Source organism: Molothrus ater, chromosome 4 (assembly GCF_012460135.2).
Source record: "Molothrus ater isolate BHLD 08-10-18 breed brown headed cowbird chromosome 4, BPBGC_Mater_1.1, whole genome shotgun sequence".
Taxonomy (NCBI): Eukaryota; Metazoa; Chordata; class Aves; order Passeriformes; family Icteridae; genus Molothrus; species Molothrus ater.
The window spans coordinates 25,885,289-25,902,955 of record NC_050481.2 but is presented as its reverse complement, the minus strand read 5'-3'; the positions used below and the strand labels follow the sequence as shown (position 1 = coordinate 25,902,955).

The 17,667-nt window shown below is 38.7% G+C and overlaps 1 protein-coding gene across 1 annotated transcript in view; it reads right to left on the bottom strand.

Annotated features, from left to right (window-relative positions):
* Positions 1 to 3,241: 3,241 nt before the first annotated feature.
* Positions 3,242 to 17,667, bottom strand: part of COL25A1 (collagen type XXV alpha 1 chain) — a 298,979-nt gene continuing 284,553 nt past the window's right edge. The window contains exons 35-37 of the mRNA XM_036381685.2: positions 12,186 to 12,263; positions 9,822 to 9,860; positions 3,242 to 9,052 (exon numbers count right to left, since the gene is read on the bottom strand). Of these exons, the coding sequence (XP_036237578.1) occupies positions 9,050 to 9,052; positions 9,822 to 9,860; positions 12,186 to 12,263 (120 nt within the window). The 3' untranslated portion in view covers positions 3,242 to 9,049. The remainder of the gene's footprint in view (positions 9,053 to 9,821; positions 9,861 to 12,185; positions 12,264 to 17,667) is intronic.

Sequence of the window (17,667 nt, the reverse complement as noted above, 5' to 3'; positions counted from 1 at the left end):
AACCTTGAAGTGGCAGGTGAAGTAGAAGGGGGAGATTGTTTCTCTGCTCCTTTAAAGCCATGGAAAGGGTCTTAACAATCAAGGAAATATCCCTCCCTCTTGGCTCATAGTTTTCACACTCTTTTGATACCATGAGCAGGAGCAAGCCTGCCAAGTCTCATGTGTGGAGTCTCTCTCAAGATCAGCAGAGACCCTGACCCACACACAGCCTTTGCAGCACCACTTGCCCTCATAACGCTATGCAGCAAATACTGGCAGCTATCTCTTCGTGATATATATAATAGGATTAAAATAGTTTCTTTTCTTTTTTTTTCCTTTTCCAAAATACTTGTGTTTTAGTAAAAAGCCAAAAATACAAACCAAATCATGCTGTTTACTCCATCCTGCTGTTTGCTTTATGAACATTTTAATTTTCTTTCTTCCACGCTTGTTAATGGGCTTTGTCCTGGCATGGTACCAGAAACCAGCAGCCTGGTTTCCTGTATGAAGGATGAAAAGGAGTAAATATTTCGAACAGTTACCCAAAGTATCCAAGTAAGGTGCCTTTGGCTACCTATATAACTGTGAAGGAGCTCCTCTGAAAAACAATATATTGCTGGTGCATCCTGAGATGTAAACCCACTGCAGATGGACTTGCTGTGGAAATTGATCTGCACCAAAGCTCTGTTTCAGTGCAGAAATTTAAAGATGGACAAACCATAGCTGTCTGCACCTTCTCAGGGACGGCAGCTGCTTGGCATTTGCTCTGGAAGAGGAATGGACTTGCCTGCGAGTTCAGGCAGTGACCGGTCCAGCAGGGCCCCCAGTCAGTGAAGCACAGGGTGTGTTGGCAACATTTGTTTTTATCAGCTTCATCTCAACCAGAATCAATTACCTCAAAACGATTTTAATATACCAAATAGAAGAGAGATCCTAAGAGCTGGCAAAAAAGTTCCCAGATACTTGTTAGCTCCAAGAGGGAGCAGCCAAAGGTGATGTCAGAAAGACCTCGTGACAGCTCCACTTAGGTGTGGGCACTTTGGAAACTCAGTCAAGCTGTAACCCGCACGTGAAAAAACAATCAGGATATTTATTAGCTATTGAACATTCTGTCTTGGTGTAAGCACATGAAATTAACCCCTGCATTCTGGTTATGTGACAGGAGCATGTCCACAAACTAAAGCAGCTTGAGTAAAACTATACTAGCAGACAGAGATCTCTCTGAAGAGGTTTGTGTACAGTATTTTCTGAACTCTACTGGTCATGTATATATATTGATATATATATATGTATATATATATACATTTTTATATGTTCGACACCTGAAGACATTAATATAGATAGACATATATATATATATGTACACAAATATATAGATATGTATATATGCAGCAAACCAATGTATTTTTTTAGTACATCTAGGAGATGGGAAAGTAGAATGCCTTCCAGAAGCCAATGGAAGAGAAGACAAATTAGTAACCCTGGGAAGACAGAGCCCTGCAGCAACATGACATGTTTTGGCATTCCCTTGTTTTCTTTTAATATTTATTTGGGTGCAGTCGTTACTACTTGCTGGAACATGAAATGCTTTGTCAGCTGCTTAGTTTGTTTTGGTTTTTTGTTTGTTTTTTAACATTTATGTATTATTATAATGGAACCACAAGGTGAAGCTGTGTGAGAAGAGGACATAAAAAGCCACTCTTGTTGCATTATTTTTTATTTGGGTAGGGATTAGCAGGTTTAGTAGGTCCATAAGGCAGAGCTGCATAATAACCTTTAAGTATTTAATTAAAGCTCTATTAAAAAAAAAAAAAAAAAAAAGAGGCAGAACTGGCAGGCATTTCACATGCAGTCCTGCATGTGCTCTGGCACATCACAAAATTATGCAGGAGGCATGTGAATGGGGGGCAGTGCCAGAGGAAAAGTCATGTCCCATGGCTGCAGGAGGATGTGAAGGCTGTAGGATATTGGTTACCTGAGGTTTGGCCCTGAAGCATCTAAAGGGAACAGAAAAGTGAAAAATAACAGGGAGGCTGTCAAAGTATGGAATGGGAAGCCCACAGGGTGCTGGCTCTGGCAGCAGCTCAGAACACACGTTTGTGCTTTGGCAGGACATCTAGAACTGCATTTCTCTACGAAAGCAGAAGAAAGACAAAAGCAAGAAAAGGGCAAGAGTGGCCCCAGCTGAAGCCAGGACATCACCTGGGTCAGGCTGCCAAGCTGGGGTGACAGCAGCACTCGCAGCCCTCGGGGCCATGTGCTCAGCCTGGCAGAGCAGAGCACGTTTAGCTGGATGCACCCCATCCTGGAAAGGGAACAAAGATAGTTTTAGTCCTTCCAAGAGTCTAAAACAGAGCCAGACAAGATTAATGGACATTTATGGGGATTAGCAAAAGTTAATAGGAGAGGCCAAACCTCTCCACCTACAATTCCCTCCACCTGCAGTGACTACATTTTTGAGGTGATGGAAGGGGAAACAATGTGGAGTGTTCTGTTTGTCTGAAATATTTTGGGATTTAGAAAATCCAAACATTTAAATAAAGTGTTCAAGAAATTACTGCTGCTCCTCAGTGTTTTTTTGTCTTTTAAATATTTTGTTCAGGAAGACTCCTGTAAATGTATGTCTCTTAAACCAGGGTGCTTAAAAATACACAATTTTTAACAATTATTAACATAATAAATATTACAAAACAAGCTGTATCTGAGGAAAAGAGATCCTCCCATTTTCTAGCTTGCACTAGTACTTGTGACACTGCCTGCGCACATCTTTATTGCTCAGCAGTTCAGGTTTATTTTTCACCTTCAGAATTACAGAAAAGGGAGACTGGTGATTTTCAGCTTTATTTCTTTAGATCCCAGGGGGCCTCTGAACTTGACTAAGCAATAGTTTCAACTTGTGGTGAATACACAGATCCTTGCAACTTTCCCAGAGTGAGGAAAGGCTCCAAGCTCTGCAGTAAAGCTTCTTCCTTAGATAATTTGTGGATGCCCACAGCCTGTGCTGCCTGTTTAGAACAGATAATGAAGAGACACTGCTTTGAAGGGGAAAGACACATTGAGAACATGAAGAGGAAGGTGAGTTTTCCTACTGCACACGTGGCAGAGGCCCTGGTTTTTGTGTGAATGTCTGACACAACTTGGTCTAGACTTCAAACTTCAGGTTGGCACAAAGCAGCACACACGTTTTCCAATCCAGACAGACTAGGACAGTTTTTTGCATCAACATTAGAACTTTATAGCTATTCAAAATCAGCACCAATGGTTGGATTAATATTTTAATAATTACACACTTTTTACATTATGAAAATAAATCATAAATAGTGTAAAAATAATTCTGAAGATCAACTTCTCACAAGCAAGAAACAAAACCTGAAGTACAAAACTGAAAGAAAACAAAACAATATTCAACTGAAAAACAAGGAGAAATTTTAATAATAAAAACAAAAGCATGCTGTTTGATTGGGTTCAATTAAGTCCAGACCAGTGGCCACAAGAAAGTGGTAAATAATAACAAATTAAAATGGGTGATTTAAACCTTGCAGTTCTTTACACTACTCATCAAAAGAGGTCTTGTGACATATTTACAGTGCTAAGACACTCAAAATATATCTAGTATTGATAATATGATGCTGACCCATGTATTTTTTCCCCCCAAACACTGAAATCCTTGCCAAATTACTTTTCTTTGTATTTTTATCTCTTCTACTTCATTTATGAGACCATTTGCAATACAAAAATAACGGCACATATAGATGAACTTAAAAAAGTAAAAAATACAAATAAAAATATATAATATTTTCCAAAGGAAAAAGTCAGATACATACATCTTAGCAACATTTTTAAAGTTGTGTGATATTTTTCCAAACATGTACAATAATATAAGAATATCCACATATATGTTAACAATATGTAAAACATTCTTCCACCAACCCAACTCTCCATAATACTTCAGGGAAGTGTGCAAGTACCAATGGGATCTGGGAAATTAATACAATTTCTTTTTAAAATAGAAACAAGTAAAACACTAACGGTCCCAGGTTAAGTTAAGGCCCCCTGCTTTCAAAGAAAATTCAATTTCCAAGCAGCATTGATAATTGGATGCATTTAAAAACAAAATGAAACAAAAACAACACTCCAAATCCCTTTTAAAATACAAACTTCACTTGTTCCGTAGAGTATCTTTTTCAGAAATGATGGTGGCAGGCACTTGTTTCTAACTGCATTTAATGAATCCAACCACCAAGTAAAATACTTTAATAACAGAGGGTGCAAGAAAACCTTCATTTGTACATTACAGCAACATTGACACCCATAAAAACAAATGGCAGAAAAGAAAAAAAAAATCAGTGTTAGTTTTAATTCCAGTCACTGAAACAGAATTTTTACAATGACTACAAATCAGACTTTCTTTTGACCACTATCTTTGCAGATGTGTTTTGTGTGAGTCTTTAGTGTGAAAATTTAGGAATCTCATTAGGTAAAATACAGAGATTTAAAAACGTAATATAAGATGGTCAAGAAGCAGAGATCAGGAAATTTGAAGGGAAGGGGTCAACCCCTGCATGCCTTGAACCTTTCCATCACTTCCAATAAATAGGCTGACAATATCTCTGCAGTTCTTACTAAAGTAGCCCCGATTTAAGCAAAACCCCACTGCTGAAGGTGGTAATATCCCCCTCATTACAAAGTATAACACCTGGGTCCTTCCTCCTGCGTGTCTCAAAGAGCTTTGCAAGGAGAGGGCTCATCTCTGTCCCCTGCCCTTGCTGGGGCTGGGAGGCACAGCCAGGGGAGGAGCCCTGCACGGCTGAGCCGGGATTGCCATCCCAGTTCTGGGGCAGCCAGTGGGACACCTCCCTCCACACCCCATGGGGATCCAGGATCCCAGCCACGTATCCTGGCACAGCCCCCAGCCCTGCAAACACCAGCCTCCCACCAAAGGCCTGCTGATCTCACTTGGGGTTGCTCTGTCTCTCTCGTGGGCACACGCACCCCGTCCATGGGAGCGACGCTCACTGGGGCCAAAGCTAACTGTCCACACCATACATCAACCTTAAGAATTATTCCTTTTCCAACTCCATACTTTACACATGTGCAGATAAATGGATCTGATTGTTCTGAAACACTTTCATACTACTTACACCATAGACTGAAAGAATATACAAACAGCTGGATGAAGAGTACCATTCTGCTTTGCTACACTATCAGAATATGACATCACGACCAGCAATAAATAAAAATAGAAATCAAAAATACATTGTATCATTGTTCTGTGATTTAACATCTCATGCTTTACCTCAGGAAAAAATAAAGTTTTCCAAAGCATCCTGAAAGAAAGCTTTCCCACAGTTAGTCCATGAATGTGAAGACAAAGACCACATATGTCAGACATATTCCATACAGTGCTTAAAAGATTTGCGGCCTCTGTAGCAGGACTTCTGCACAATGTGGCTTTTATGCACTGGAGTAACAGGTAATTACAAAACTTCATATGAAACAAATACTGAAAACTCTCAAAGAAACAAGGATTAATCATACCTGAAAAGTCAGGGATATAGAAACTGTGTAGACTAATACCACTACACATTTCTACAACTGAAAAGACTCGTAGAGGAACTACTGTTCCTGTCACAAACTAAACAAAACAAATCATATCTATCTGGAGGAATGCCACTAAAAGATACAACAACACACTGGCAGTTCAAACTGTAGCTTTGCCATCAAAAGGAAAAAGATATACTAGCACCAGAAATAGTTGCTTCTTGAACAAAACAAACACGTTGCAAGTCTTCACAGGGTGCTTTTCTTGATGAAATATTGAAACAAATTCTTTTTTTTTTTTCTTGTACTGACCATGCAACTTTTCTAGATATTTTTAAGTTTCATTTCAATTCAATCTGAGATGCAAGTATTAATGCCAAATCTATGTATGTAGTTTAACCATTCAAATGAAATTGTTTATCTACTGCTTACTCATGGTTATTTAAAAGGAATGAACATTCCATGATACTGAACAACACAAAGGCTAAAAAAGCCAAGTAAGGTTATTTGAAAAGTATTCCTGCCTGCCGGAAATTTAAGAAAGAAATTCATTTACAAGACAGAAAAGAAAGCAAATGAAGGTGCTGAAGTATTTCTTCAGTAGGGTCCCAGTGTCAGGAAGTTAAAGGAGAACTGAGTTTTGACTAACATTTAACAGTAGCATCTATAATGATTTCCTGAATGACAAAACCATGGGCCAAAGCTCTGCTAGCATTATTGGTGCATATAGAAATGGATGCTAGGAGGGCAGTTAAAAAATATAAGTACACAAATTAAAAAAAAAAAGAAAAAGAAAGTGCTAATTATTTATCAGCATTATTTATCTTGTTGCTATTTCTTAAATGAGTTGTGTTTGTGGACAGTCTCAATGTGGAGTTGCTAAATCATCTAGCCAGATAATAAACATCCTACTTGATTTTGCATGTAAATACTCTGAAGGACCTTTAAAAAATATTTCATCTGACTGTATTGATTGCCAGTATTTGATATCTTAACAAACATTCAGCTTCTGGTCTCCACATGTACCATCCACCCAGCCAAATGTGCCAAGTCAGGACACGGCATGAGCGACTCTTTTCTGGTGAATTTACTCCTCACCCAGCCTGCTGGTTCTTTGAGACGCTGCTGCCTCAACAAGCAGACTGAAAGTGGCAACTCAGAGGCTCACAGGGTGCTGCTCCTGTCCTCCTTCTGAAAGGCCCTCAGTGGTGTTATTGCTGTAACTCTCTGGTAAGGTTTTATATTCTGTCTGTGCCTACTGAAGGTTGCCACTGTTGTAATCATCACTGTTCTAACAGGTTGATACTTGCATCTCTGAAAATTTAGGGAAAGCAAAACATATTTCCTTATTTCTGTGATCACTTACTTCTTCCTATTGGAAAGAGGGGATTGAGCTGTAAAAATACACATGTATTCAGTGTATAGTGCGAGATTTTTGTTTTTATTAGTAAGATAATACTAACTGGAGGCCACTAAATTGACTTTTTGCTGTAAAAATCTGTGTTTTCCTCAATGAAAAGCTGGGTTTGACTCCAATATACCAAAATGAAAATAAAGATAAATCAAAGAGAAATATTCAGTTATAGTGGCATTTCCATTGATTTGAGATTGTGAAGCAATACAAAAAGAAGATGTGACCCCATCTTCACAAGATTTTAGAAATGATGGAGCCAGGAAAAATGTGTGTTCCAAGAAGGGCATAAGGTGCCCTCATATGAATGGAGACAAGCTGTCTTCTTCAACTTAGTTTTGGTCTACATATGAAAGACAACTCCTCAAAAAAAAAACCCTCCTAAAAATGGGATGATTCTGCTATATACATTAGGGACAGAAGTGATATAAAAAGAATTTCCATCTGCCAAATATGGCACCATTTCTCATAAATTATACTCTCAAACTAACTTCAGTGCACCATATGAAGACTCAAAATTGTAAAAAATACCTCGTGGCAAAACTACAAATGTGCACAAATTACGTATTTCTAGCAATAAAAAAAAAGTGGAGAAGGAAATGTTTCTCTAGAAAGCCATCTGAACAGAAAGGGAGAAAAATCAACACTTTTAACAGTGGAGCAAGGTGACAAGCATGCAGTGATAATCACACAGAACTGTTTCTCTCCAATGGTTTTTGAGCAATAATGTCCTCTAAAATCACCCTAACAACATAAAAGGAGCAAGATGAATACATCATTCTGTGAAACATAAAAATAAACTCTTTCTTTTCTAGACTTAAAGGCTTCAAAGACTCTGGAATAAAAACTGTTAATACTGAAACAAGACGAATATGTGGCTTGAAAGTATTTTCTTCAATGCCGTCATCACAAATGTTGAATAGATTATTGAAATGCATTCTTTATGGCAACAGAAACAGGAAAAGGAAACAAAACCAAGCATTGCTTCCAAATTCCTGTAGAGAAGTTCAGCTAGTTATGTGTAATTTAAAGTGAATAACCTGAAAACCACACCATGATACATACATCTCTGATCAGTCCCATTGTTATCCTCCTCTGGAGGATGATCGGATTCATCCCCACCTCAAGAGTGCTTTCTCCTCCAGCAGTCCCAAAATACAACATGCAGAGTGCCTACACTCTGTCTGTCCTCGAGTGAGGTTGAGAAGCATCTGGTCTCAGGCGGTGTCTGCCATCAAATGATCCCTGCAGCACCTCTGTAACCTTTTCAAACAACCCACAGAGAAGTCTGGTTTCTTCTTCAAACTTCTGTCCCCCCTGACGAAGGACTCAACAGGGCCTATCGTGAATGTCTTCACGGCTGTGAGCAGTGCAAGGCAAACCGACGCTGATCAACAGGCGGGGCCCTCTCTGATCCAAGGGGCCAAGTATCCCGCAAGAATGGAAGCCATCCACCTGCAGCTGGAATGCTATTCCCCAAAAATTCAAGGCCTCTCTCTATGCTCCTCTGGTTTATCTCTTTTTAGCAATGAGCCATGGTGTGACTCCCTTGAGATGACAAAAGGAAATGACTCAGAAGCTGGAATCAAAGGCCGCTGTCAGCAGCCACTCATGATCACACAGCAGGCAGGTCTGGCACACACACTCATGCTTTTAGTGCACACGAGCAGATGTGGTGTCATGGATCACTGACGTGCTTAAGATGGACATGGAAGCCAAGTCAGTAAACTCCAACAGCAGTGGGTACAGTACATTTCATAGCATTTTGCTCTTATTTGGTCACAATTTCTTGTAAACTAGTTCATGGCACTCATTGTCCATGCACATCCACAAGCCAAAATATAGGAATTTACAGAAATATTAATTTCTATTATTGATCATTGTTTAGAGATCTCTCCCATTAGAGAGACAATTTTTGCAGGTTTATCCTGCAGTTTTTTTATCATCTAACTGCAGATGTAGGTGAAAAACAGATGTATGTATGGACTATGGCAAACAAGTAGAAGCAGCTACATGTAAACATATCTCAGACTTGTAAAATCAAATTTTCAGTTCTCATCTATAAATAAAAAAGTGGAGCACTATATACACAACTTCATGCTTGTAAGGTTAGATTAATCACTGCAGAGACAAAAAGAGATACAGATTAATCAAATTAGTAAGAAATCAAAATATTTCAGACATCTATTACAAATACATAGATATGGCAGAGTTACAAATATGGATAGTTATTTTCTCAGCACCAACTATTCTTCAGAGATAAATGCAACCAGGATTTCACTTATGCTTCATCTTTTCTGATATATTATATGCCAGTATCCCTCCAACTACATTATTCTGAATGCCGTGTTTTTAAATCAAGCACTTTCTAGGTTAAATCTTTACTAAAATAATGTCACCAGTTAATATTGCCATAAAACACAAAACCCAGGAGGATTTATTGAATAGAGAAGAAAGGCAAAGAAAAGGTTAGGATACACTGTCCTTCTCAGTATCCCAGAAAGCCAATATAATAATAGATCAACAGATAGATTTGACAAAAATGCCACATCCATGAGCTTTTATAATGAATAAGAAGCACTGATCATCTGCAGAAACCAAAGGATGTGTGAGTCTTCATGTGAAAAAAGAAAAGTCTTGGACTTTTCGTGAAACTAATGCCAACTATTTCTACAGTACTGCCTCGATGAATTATTCTGCATTAATTACAACATATCACATCAACTGCTGTCATGGAGAGGTCTGATCTTGCATTCCTGATCATTGTATTGATATGTCTGTCTGGGAGGCTCTGAAGTATATCTTGATACTGTTCAGTATGATTGTGACAGGCATTTCTGCGTTCTAAGGACATACAGGTCCTGAAAAGAAAAATCTCTGTCCATCCTACCTTTTGCCAACAGCCAGGCATTGGTAATCCATCAGGACCCTGTTTCAAGGGGAGTAAAAGGATGAAAAAAAAAAAGAGTATAAGTAAGTTTGACAGGATAGATAGCTTCATCAACATCTGTTAGAACAGCTGAAGCAGCTTTGACTTTCTATCTAAGAAGTAGCTCCCAGTTAACTTATTTCCTCTCTTATTCCCAAAGTGAAGGAAAAGCCAAAGGCAGGAAAGTTTACACTGTAAATACATACATGCACTTCTCTGCCATAAAGATTTGGGTTTTTTTCTAGATCATTAGAACTTCATCAGTTTCTTATTGCTACTAGAGCACAGGTTACATGTTATTTTAAATATAATCTGTTTTATTCACAATAATCTGTATCTGAATGTACAAGATCAGTGAGAAAAAAAATACTATGACTTTTATCTGGAGAGTATTATGTTTTATGGGCCCCTCGTTCAAAGGTCACCCTGTGATAAGACAGCAGGACTCAAATGGGAGTAGGATCTTTTCTTTTCACTTTTATTATCAGTTTTTGAATGAAGCAGCCAAATCCTGAGGCCTGCACATACCTTGAGTGCCACGGTGGAAGAAAACATCAGCAGTGGGAGCAGGGCAGCACAGCACCACTGATTATTTCAGTGCTTAGACAATATGGCCATCTAATTTCTTCTCATGTTAGTAAGAGTCACTCCTTTTCTTGTATCATTTCTACCTTCATGTTTCTCCATGCACCCAGTAAGATCAGGGCCAGCTTTTGACCAGAGTCATACTGGTTTTCATGGATCTAATTCTGATTTACATGGCTGCCCAGGGTTTATTCAGGGAGTTATATGCTCAGAATTAGGAGCACATACAATGTAACTAGACTATGCATAAGCAGAAAAAAAATCAGGCCTTCAGATTTATTAGAATTTAGAATACCAATACTTAATGTTAACCTACATGTGAAGATAATGGTTAATATGCATTTTTGAATATACTTGCATGTGGTCTGGTGTGAATTACTTGCTGCCTAAACAAGAGACAGTGCTGCATGCTAAACAGCTTATTCTAGCAATTATCCACAAACAGATTATTTTTGATCCATCAACGATTGTTAGTGAATCTTCAGATATAGATGATAATACAGAGACAGAGAAACATTTTTAAATTCCAAAAGCATGCTTGATTATCCCCAACAAAATATGAGATATGGTTACCATTAATTGGAAGCAAACAACATGGACTATGGAATAATCTTAATGGACTATGTATTTAATTAAAAAGCAATTGACTTCAAATAGAAGTGCTATAGTCAAAATAAAACCTACTTAAATTTAACATTCATCTCAGAGAACCGTGCTTAACCACCAAACGATATCAGAACATGCAGATTGAATTTTACTGTGAACAATTAAAAAGAAAATCCTCCTTGTATCTTTAAGAAATGTGTATGTACTATTCATTTGGAGTTTTCTTTCTTAAATGGAAAAGAGTTCCAACTTACTTTACTACTAAATAAAAATCATTGTTGCCAGATTGGTACAAGGGAGAGGGTCAAGAAGTAGCATTTTAGTATAGGTGGGAACTTGAATTCATGCTAGCATAGGGTGGGGAGTGTTGTGTGTATTCCAGGAGGGTAAGTTCCAGGGGTAAGACCATTAAATTGAGGACGTTAAATAACAAAGACAATGAGGGTTTGGGCTGCAGACCGTTATATTCTTACAAACATCAGGTAAGCTTTTTATTTCCAGATGTGTTTGAATACTCTGATGAACAGGCCAGACACCACAAACATCACTTGTGGATGGTCTGGAAGCCAAGCTCCAGCTTGGCTTACTGGAAACCTTGATTTTTAGAAATGGTATTTACATCCCTCTGTTTGTGACTCTCATTTTGGCTAAATTGTGAAAACATGCCCCTAAGATGGCAAGGATTTGGGAGGAAGGCCAGGGTGCAGAGTAGCTATGGGACAGACCAGGGTGTGGAACTGAGCCAGTGCAGACAGAAGTCATCAGACTTGATTAGAGATGAACATTGTGCTAGATTTCTACAATTTGGGGTTCAGGGTGAGTGAGGCAATGGGTATTGTGCGAGGAAAGTAACAAACCAATGATTCTCAGCGAAAATGTAGGAAGGGCACAAACTTATAAATTACCAGGTGATGTGGGAGCAAATTGCTGAGAGTTAGGCTTAAGGTGGCAACAAAAACTTGTGTTCTCTCACTGCAGTTATGATCACTTGAAGCAGCTGGTTTGTTCATGCACATGCACGTGTTACATGAAAAATGTAAAGTCATCTCAGAAAAACATTACTTTACATTGAGAATGGTTGACTACAAACAAAGGAACTGCATGCAGGGCTGGTAGGAAAGAGAAATACTGTACCAATTGGCAAGGGGCATCCAGCCCATCCAGGCCAGGCTGGCCTGGCTCCCCTTTTTCCCCCTTAATTCCACGGAATCCCTGTTTGTAAAGATTAACTTGCAATGTTACTGTCAAAGAAATGCCTTCAGTATTGACTTAAATGGAGTGAACAAAAAACAACAGGGAGGCAAGAGGAACAAGCTGAATGCTTATGATTTAAACCTGTGGAGTATTGATTCTGGCACATTCCAAATTTGGCCCTTTCCAATGTATTTTGCAGAAAAAATGAAAAAAAATAACCCCAAAAACCCCCACTATCAAAACCCCACAAACATAGCCCGAAGTTCTTAAGTCTGGTGCTTTAACCCCAATTAAGAGGTTTACAAACAAAGTCTGCTCCAGAATTTACACTTGAGAAGAAGCTGTGTTAACAAAGGGCAACAGGTTACACAGGAGCTGGTGCTTGTTCCTCTCCCCTCATCTCTTATTCCATCAGTTTACAGCAGGATGACTGATCTTCCAAGACACAAACGAGACGTACCAATGGGCAAGGTGCATCTAATCCAGGAGCACCCTGTTCTCCTTTCTCCCCTTTAGGCCCTTTTTTGCCTTTCTTTCCCTTTTCCCCCTGTGGATACAATGGTTTGGATAAAACAAGTTTCATTCTTTTGAAAAAAAAAATAAGGAAAGATTGGGTTTAAAGTTTGGGTTTTTGTTTTTAAGCCAATGGAGAGCTGAAAGGACACTTACCACTGTGTTCAGGTTTGGATGGTGCATTATGTGGAAAAATAAATTATATGATCACAAGCAAGAACTGCAATCAGTCTCTATTAGTTTGTGGTGGTATTTCACATCAGTATTAAGAATGTTTTGAAACCTAGAACAGGGCTTGATATCATTGATTTCTTGGGACAGAGGCAAATCCCCCCAATCTGCAGTCCAAAATAAGAGGTCTCCTATTTTGATAAGTGATAGCACTGAAGGGTACATGCTCACTAAGCTGAACTTGTCAGCTTCCCAGAGGATTTGCCACTAGTCAGAAGTAAGTTTGGGAGAGCAGAATCCATCAGCAGAATGTTTTGGTAAAAGACCTGTGGCACAGATGCTTCACAGGGATGACTGACTCAATTCCATCAGCTTCCAGAGTGTCACATCAAGGGTGAACCTGGCCAGGAGCATCCTTTACTAACTGACCCTCTGCACTCTGGTAAGAGTTTGGAACAAATCCTGTTCTCTGTGGTGTCCATAGAAACCCATGGACATAGCTGAGGGTGCACTGCTGTCACTCCAAATACAACACCACCATTTCAAACCCTGTTACAGGAATCAAAACACTCCAACTGCTTGATGGAGAGGTGCTATGACACTTCCAACAATTTCATATTGTCTTGGTATCATAAAGTAACCAGAAGGGGTAATTAGAGTATTTATTTAAGCATTTCAACATTCAAACATTCTGTCTGCTGCAGGCAATGATTCATCTATTTGTTTTACAAAAATTCAATCCTTTCACACTGAGTTTTCTTTTTAAATGTGAAACTTCCAATGCTTTCATTCTCAGGGCAATTAGTTGATTCCCCTCAAAAAACCTACCTGCAAAGATGACCTCACCTTCAAGCAGTGTAAGAGGTTTAGAGAGTTCATTTTATAATTGATTTCACACCAGTTGATCACAATGGTAAATGAGTTTCAGGTTGCTCTCAATTTCACAAAAATCAAAAAGGCATCACTTAAAAAAATAACAAATTGGACTAGGATTGTAAAAAATGGGATAGGAAGGATGAGTAAATCAGGATATCACAAAGAAGTGGGAAAATAGTCATAGGAAAATTAGTATAACATTGGAGAACCAGCAAGTGAGGTTGTGGCTATTGGGAGGATTTAATTTGTGAGGAAAAGGGTAAAAAAGACAGAGGAATTGTAAGGAATGAGGGTAGAAGGAGAAAGAAGGAATGCCCCTTTGGAAAGACAGACGGATTTTGGTGAAGCATATTAAATAGACATTTAACTTGTTCCACACCAGTACAGAAAGGCTTAATCCACTAACAAGAGAGAAATATAATTTTACACTTAAAAAAACTTTATATAAATAATATTTTAAAAAGGATGGAAAGCACATTCATTATTTCATATAACAGCATACTTGACACATTCAAATAAAACAAAATGTTCCATTGACAAAACATACTGCATTCATGTCACGATAGAAGCAAAGTTACTTGTCTATTTTTTCTGTGTGCCAAAAAGTCACAGGATAATATTTGGAATAACAGCAACTGAAACATTGCCAGTCCTTACCAAATGATAAGACTGTGATGTAAAAAAATCCTCACAAGACAAGAACAATAAATTGGCTACATTTCCATATTAAACCTACAAAGATGACAATGTAGCAGAGAAACCCAACAGCTTAGGGTCAAATTCTGTGCTATTTGTGCTCAATGTAGGACCAATATATTTGCAATGAGTGTATGCAAGCACAAAGTATGGACATACTCCAAAAAAGGATTCTGAGAATGAACAGTACAGTTTGGTTTCTGACTATGCTTAAATTTTTTTTGATTTTTTGTTTTTTTAACTTTTTGTTTTACAAGCCAGCAGGTAACTATTTTCAACTTCCAGTTTTGCAGGCAGATCTATGATCTTACTCAAAACAATGCAACAGTTACCTGTATAGAAAAATTCTGAATTTCCTGGGTACTTTACTATTTTTTCCATCGACTGAGTACCTTCTTTTTAATCTTTGATCTTTACTCCTTATCCTGAACTATAGAAACACACAGGAGTTATGGGGATTCTACATGTGATGAGGATAAAAAAAAATTCCTTTCTGTCCTTCCTCAGTGCCTAGAGAAATAAAAAATTGTGGCACTTCTGCAACACCATTATGGTTGGAACAATCTGCAATCCTCATACGCACAGATTTTCATCAATGCAGAGTGCAGGGGAAAAGGATAATGCCTTTTCATCCCCTGTTCAGACACACCATACTCCTCTGTCAAATACATAACACAGTCACAACTGTGCATCTGGGACCAGGGGCCACTTTCCTCCCTTCCCCACAACACAATCTCTAACTTTGGTTAAAGCTTATTAGTTTCTGAAAGAATTTTTTTTTTCTATTCATACAACTTGAAAATACAAACCTTTTTTGGGATGAGTGCTCCTGGACTATAATTTTATATGAGTAATTACAGCTAGAACACTTTAAAAAATATTTTTACAGCCATGTTAAGAAGACATAATGCAGACACTGACTTGTTTTCACAGTAGCAGAACTACTGATGGGCTAAAATACGGATCAGCAAACTTAAGAAGTAAAGATTTATTCCCTGCATGTCTATGAAAAAAGTGTCACTGGTTCTCTTTAGAATGTTCATAACGATATGTATTTTTGCAGTGCAATTTAAGTTTCTTAACTAGAAACTCACTAATCTCAATTTGTGTCATGTCAGACCAATAGCCAATATTGTAGAAAAAATATTTCTTTAAATATTAATAAATATTTAAAAACCAAGAACTCATAAGCTAGATTGTCAAATTGTTTATTTGTTATTACAAAAATGGCTTATCTGTTGAAATGGGTGCTGTGACACCAATTTGGCCATAGATAATTAGTAATTTACATAAGGAAAACCTTATGTAGAACACAGAAGACTTGTTATAATGAGAACTTGGATTTATTGCTCTACTTTGCATCTTTTGAGAGTCACTTTCTACTTGAAAAAGAAACTATTGATGCAGCTCAAGTAATTTTGATGAAATGTTTGCTTACATGATATAAATATTCCCTAATTTCTGGGAAAAATTAGTTTAAACTGTGCAATGGAAGTGTCTTCCACAGAGGTCTCAGCTATATCTTCCCTGACTTTTCACTGGGAAAGGCCTTCCTTTGCCTCCTAGGTTTCCTTAAAAACTCTGGGAATTTTTAAGGCAGGTATTCCATCTCCATTTCTGCCCTACATACTTCCTTTCAATCCTCTTTCTGAAAGTCCACACAAAAGCATGTTTTTTAAACATGTAACAGACTTGCTAACTACTTTATCCCATGCATTTTCCTCAGGAGACAGGGTTTGCCTTTTCATGAATTTTTAAGGGGATGGAGGATCAGAGTTCTTAGGAGATATGTTTTGCAGTCCAAGAGAACAAGTCTCCACAGGCAGCCTAAATCACAACTGAACTCCAAAAAGGGTGTAGCTGTGCCACACACCATTCCCACATAAAATTCCCTCACTCCCTTGCAGCTGGAAGTCCCATGTTTGACTTATCTAGTCAGTCCCTGGGAATCAAGTCTAATATCCAAAAGTAGCACACTGGACTCTGGAACATTAAAACATTCTTACATCCTGAGTACTGAACCTCATCTGTTTCATTTTCACATTATATTTGTATAAGCAAACAATTTACCAGCTTTCCATCTTTTCTTCCAGGAATCTTCTGGAGCTCTGGTGGCTGTCTATCTGCTCTAGCTGTACATGGAAACACAGACTCAAAGTTTGGCTGAAAGGGAGTTCTGGAGGTTGCCTAAGATCCCCATTGTGATCAGGATGATTCCTGACCCTAGGTCAGCTCAGACCAGCCCAGGGTCTGCAGTGCTCCTTGGGCAGGGGTCCAGCCCCCTCTCTGGACTCCCTGTCCCAGTGCTGTGCTGTCCTCCTTGTGAACAATTGCTCAGAACCTCTCAGGAGCACCTTGTGGTCCTGTGTTTCCCCATTTGCAATTACCCAGAAGAGTTTTGCTCTATCATTTTTTATCTCCCCTTTTGAGTAGTTTGGCTAAGCCAGTCCCCCTCCTCCAGCCTCTGCCACCAGTTGTGTTTGCCCCAGACCCCTGCCAGCTTGGTAACCTTCTCACTCTCCAATTTTTTCTTGAACTGTGAGGCTCAAAAGACTATCTGCAGTATTCAAGCAACCTCACTGGAACTGATTAGAGAGGCATAATTACTTATTTTTATCTTCTGGACACAACTCTTTGAATGTATCCCAGGGTGAGAACACACTGTTAAGCTCACTCAATTTGGCACCAGCTGTAACTCCCACTTAGCACAAAGAGCATTTTGACCATCACCTCTCTGAGCTGTCTGTTATCAGTTGCACCTTTAGACTGACAGCTGCTCTCCAGGAGAAAAGCTGTTCACTGGTGGCAGACAGACCTGTACTCTGGCAGCAAGCAAGGGCTCACCATTCATTGTGATTACTCTGCCAGGTCAAACACTGCCTTTATAACATTCATGGAGCACCTGCTTAAACAACTGCTGTTCTGCAAAATCAGTACCATATCAGTGATCTCTGAGCTCAAAAGAAAGCAACATAGCAAGGGACAAAGGGAAGGATGAATTTCATCATACCCTTTTCAATGCATTCTTGGGAAGTGTTTTGTCTAACCAGATTAAGAAATGGAGATGAACTCTAACACTCATGGTGACTTTTTAGCCCTGCTTCTTGTTTAGGACACCATAATGAGAAATTAATCCAGCCTAACCCTGCATATGTCAGCTTGACAA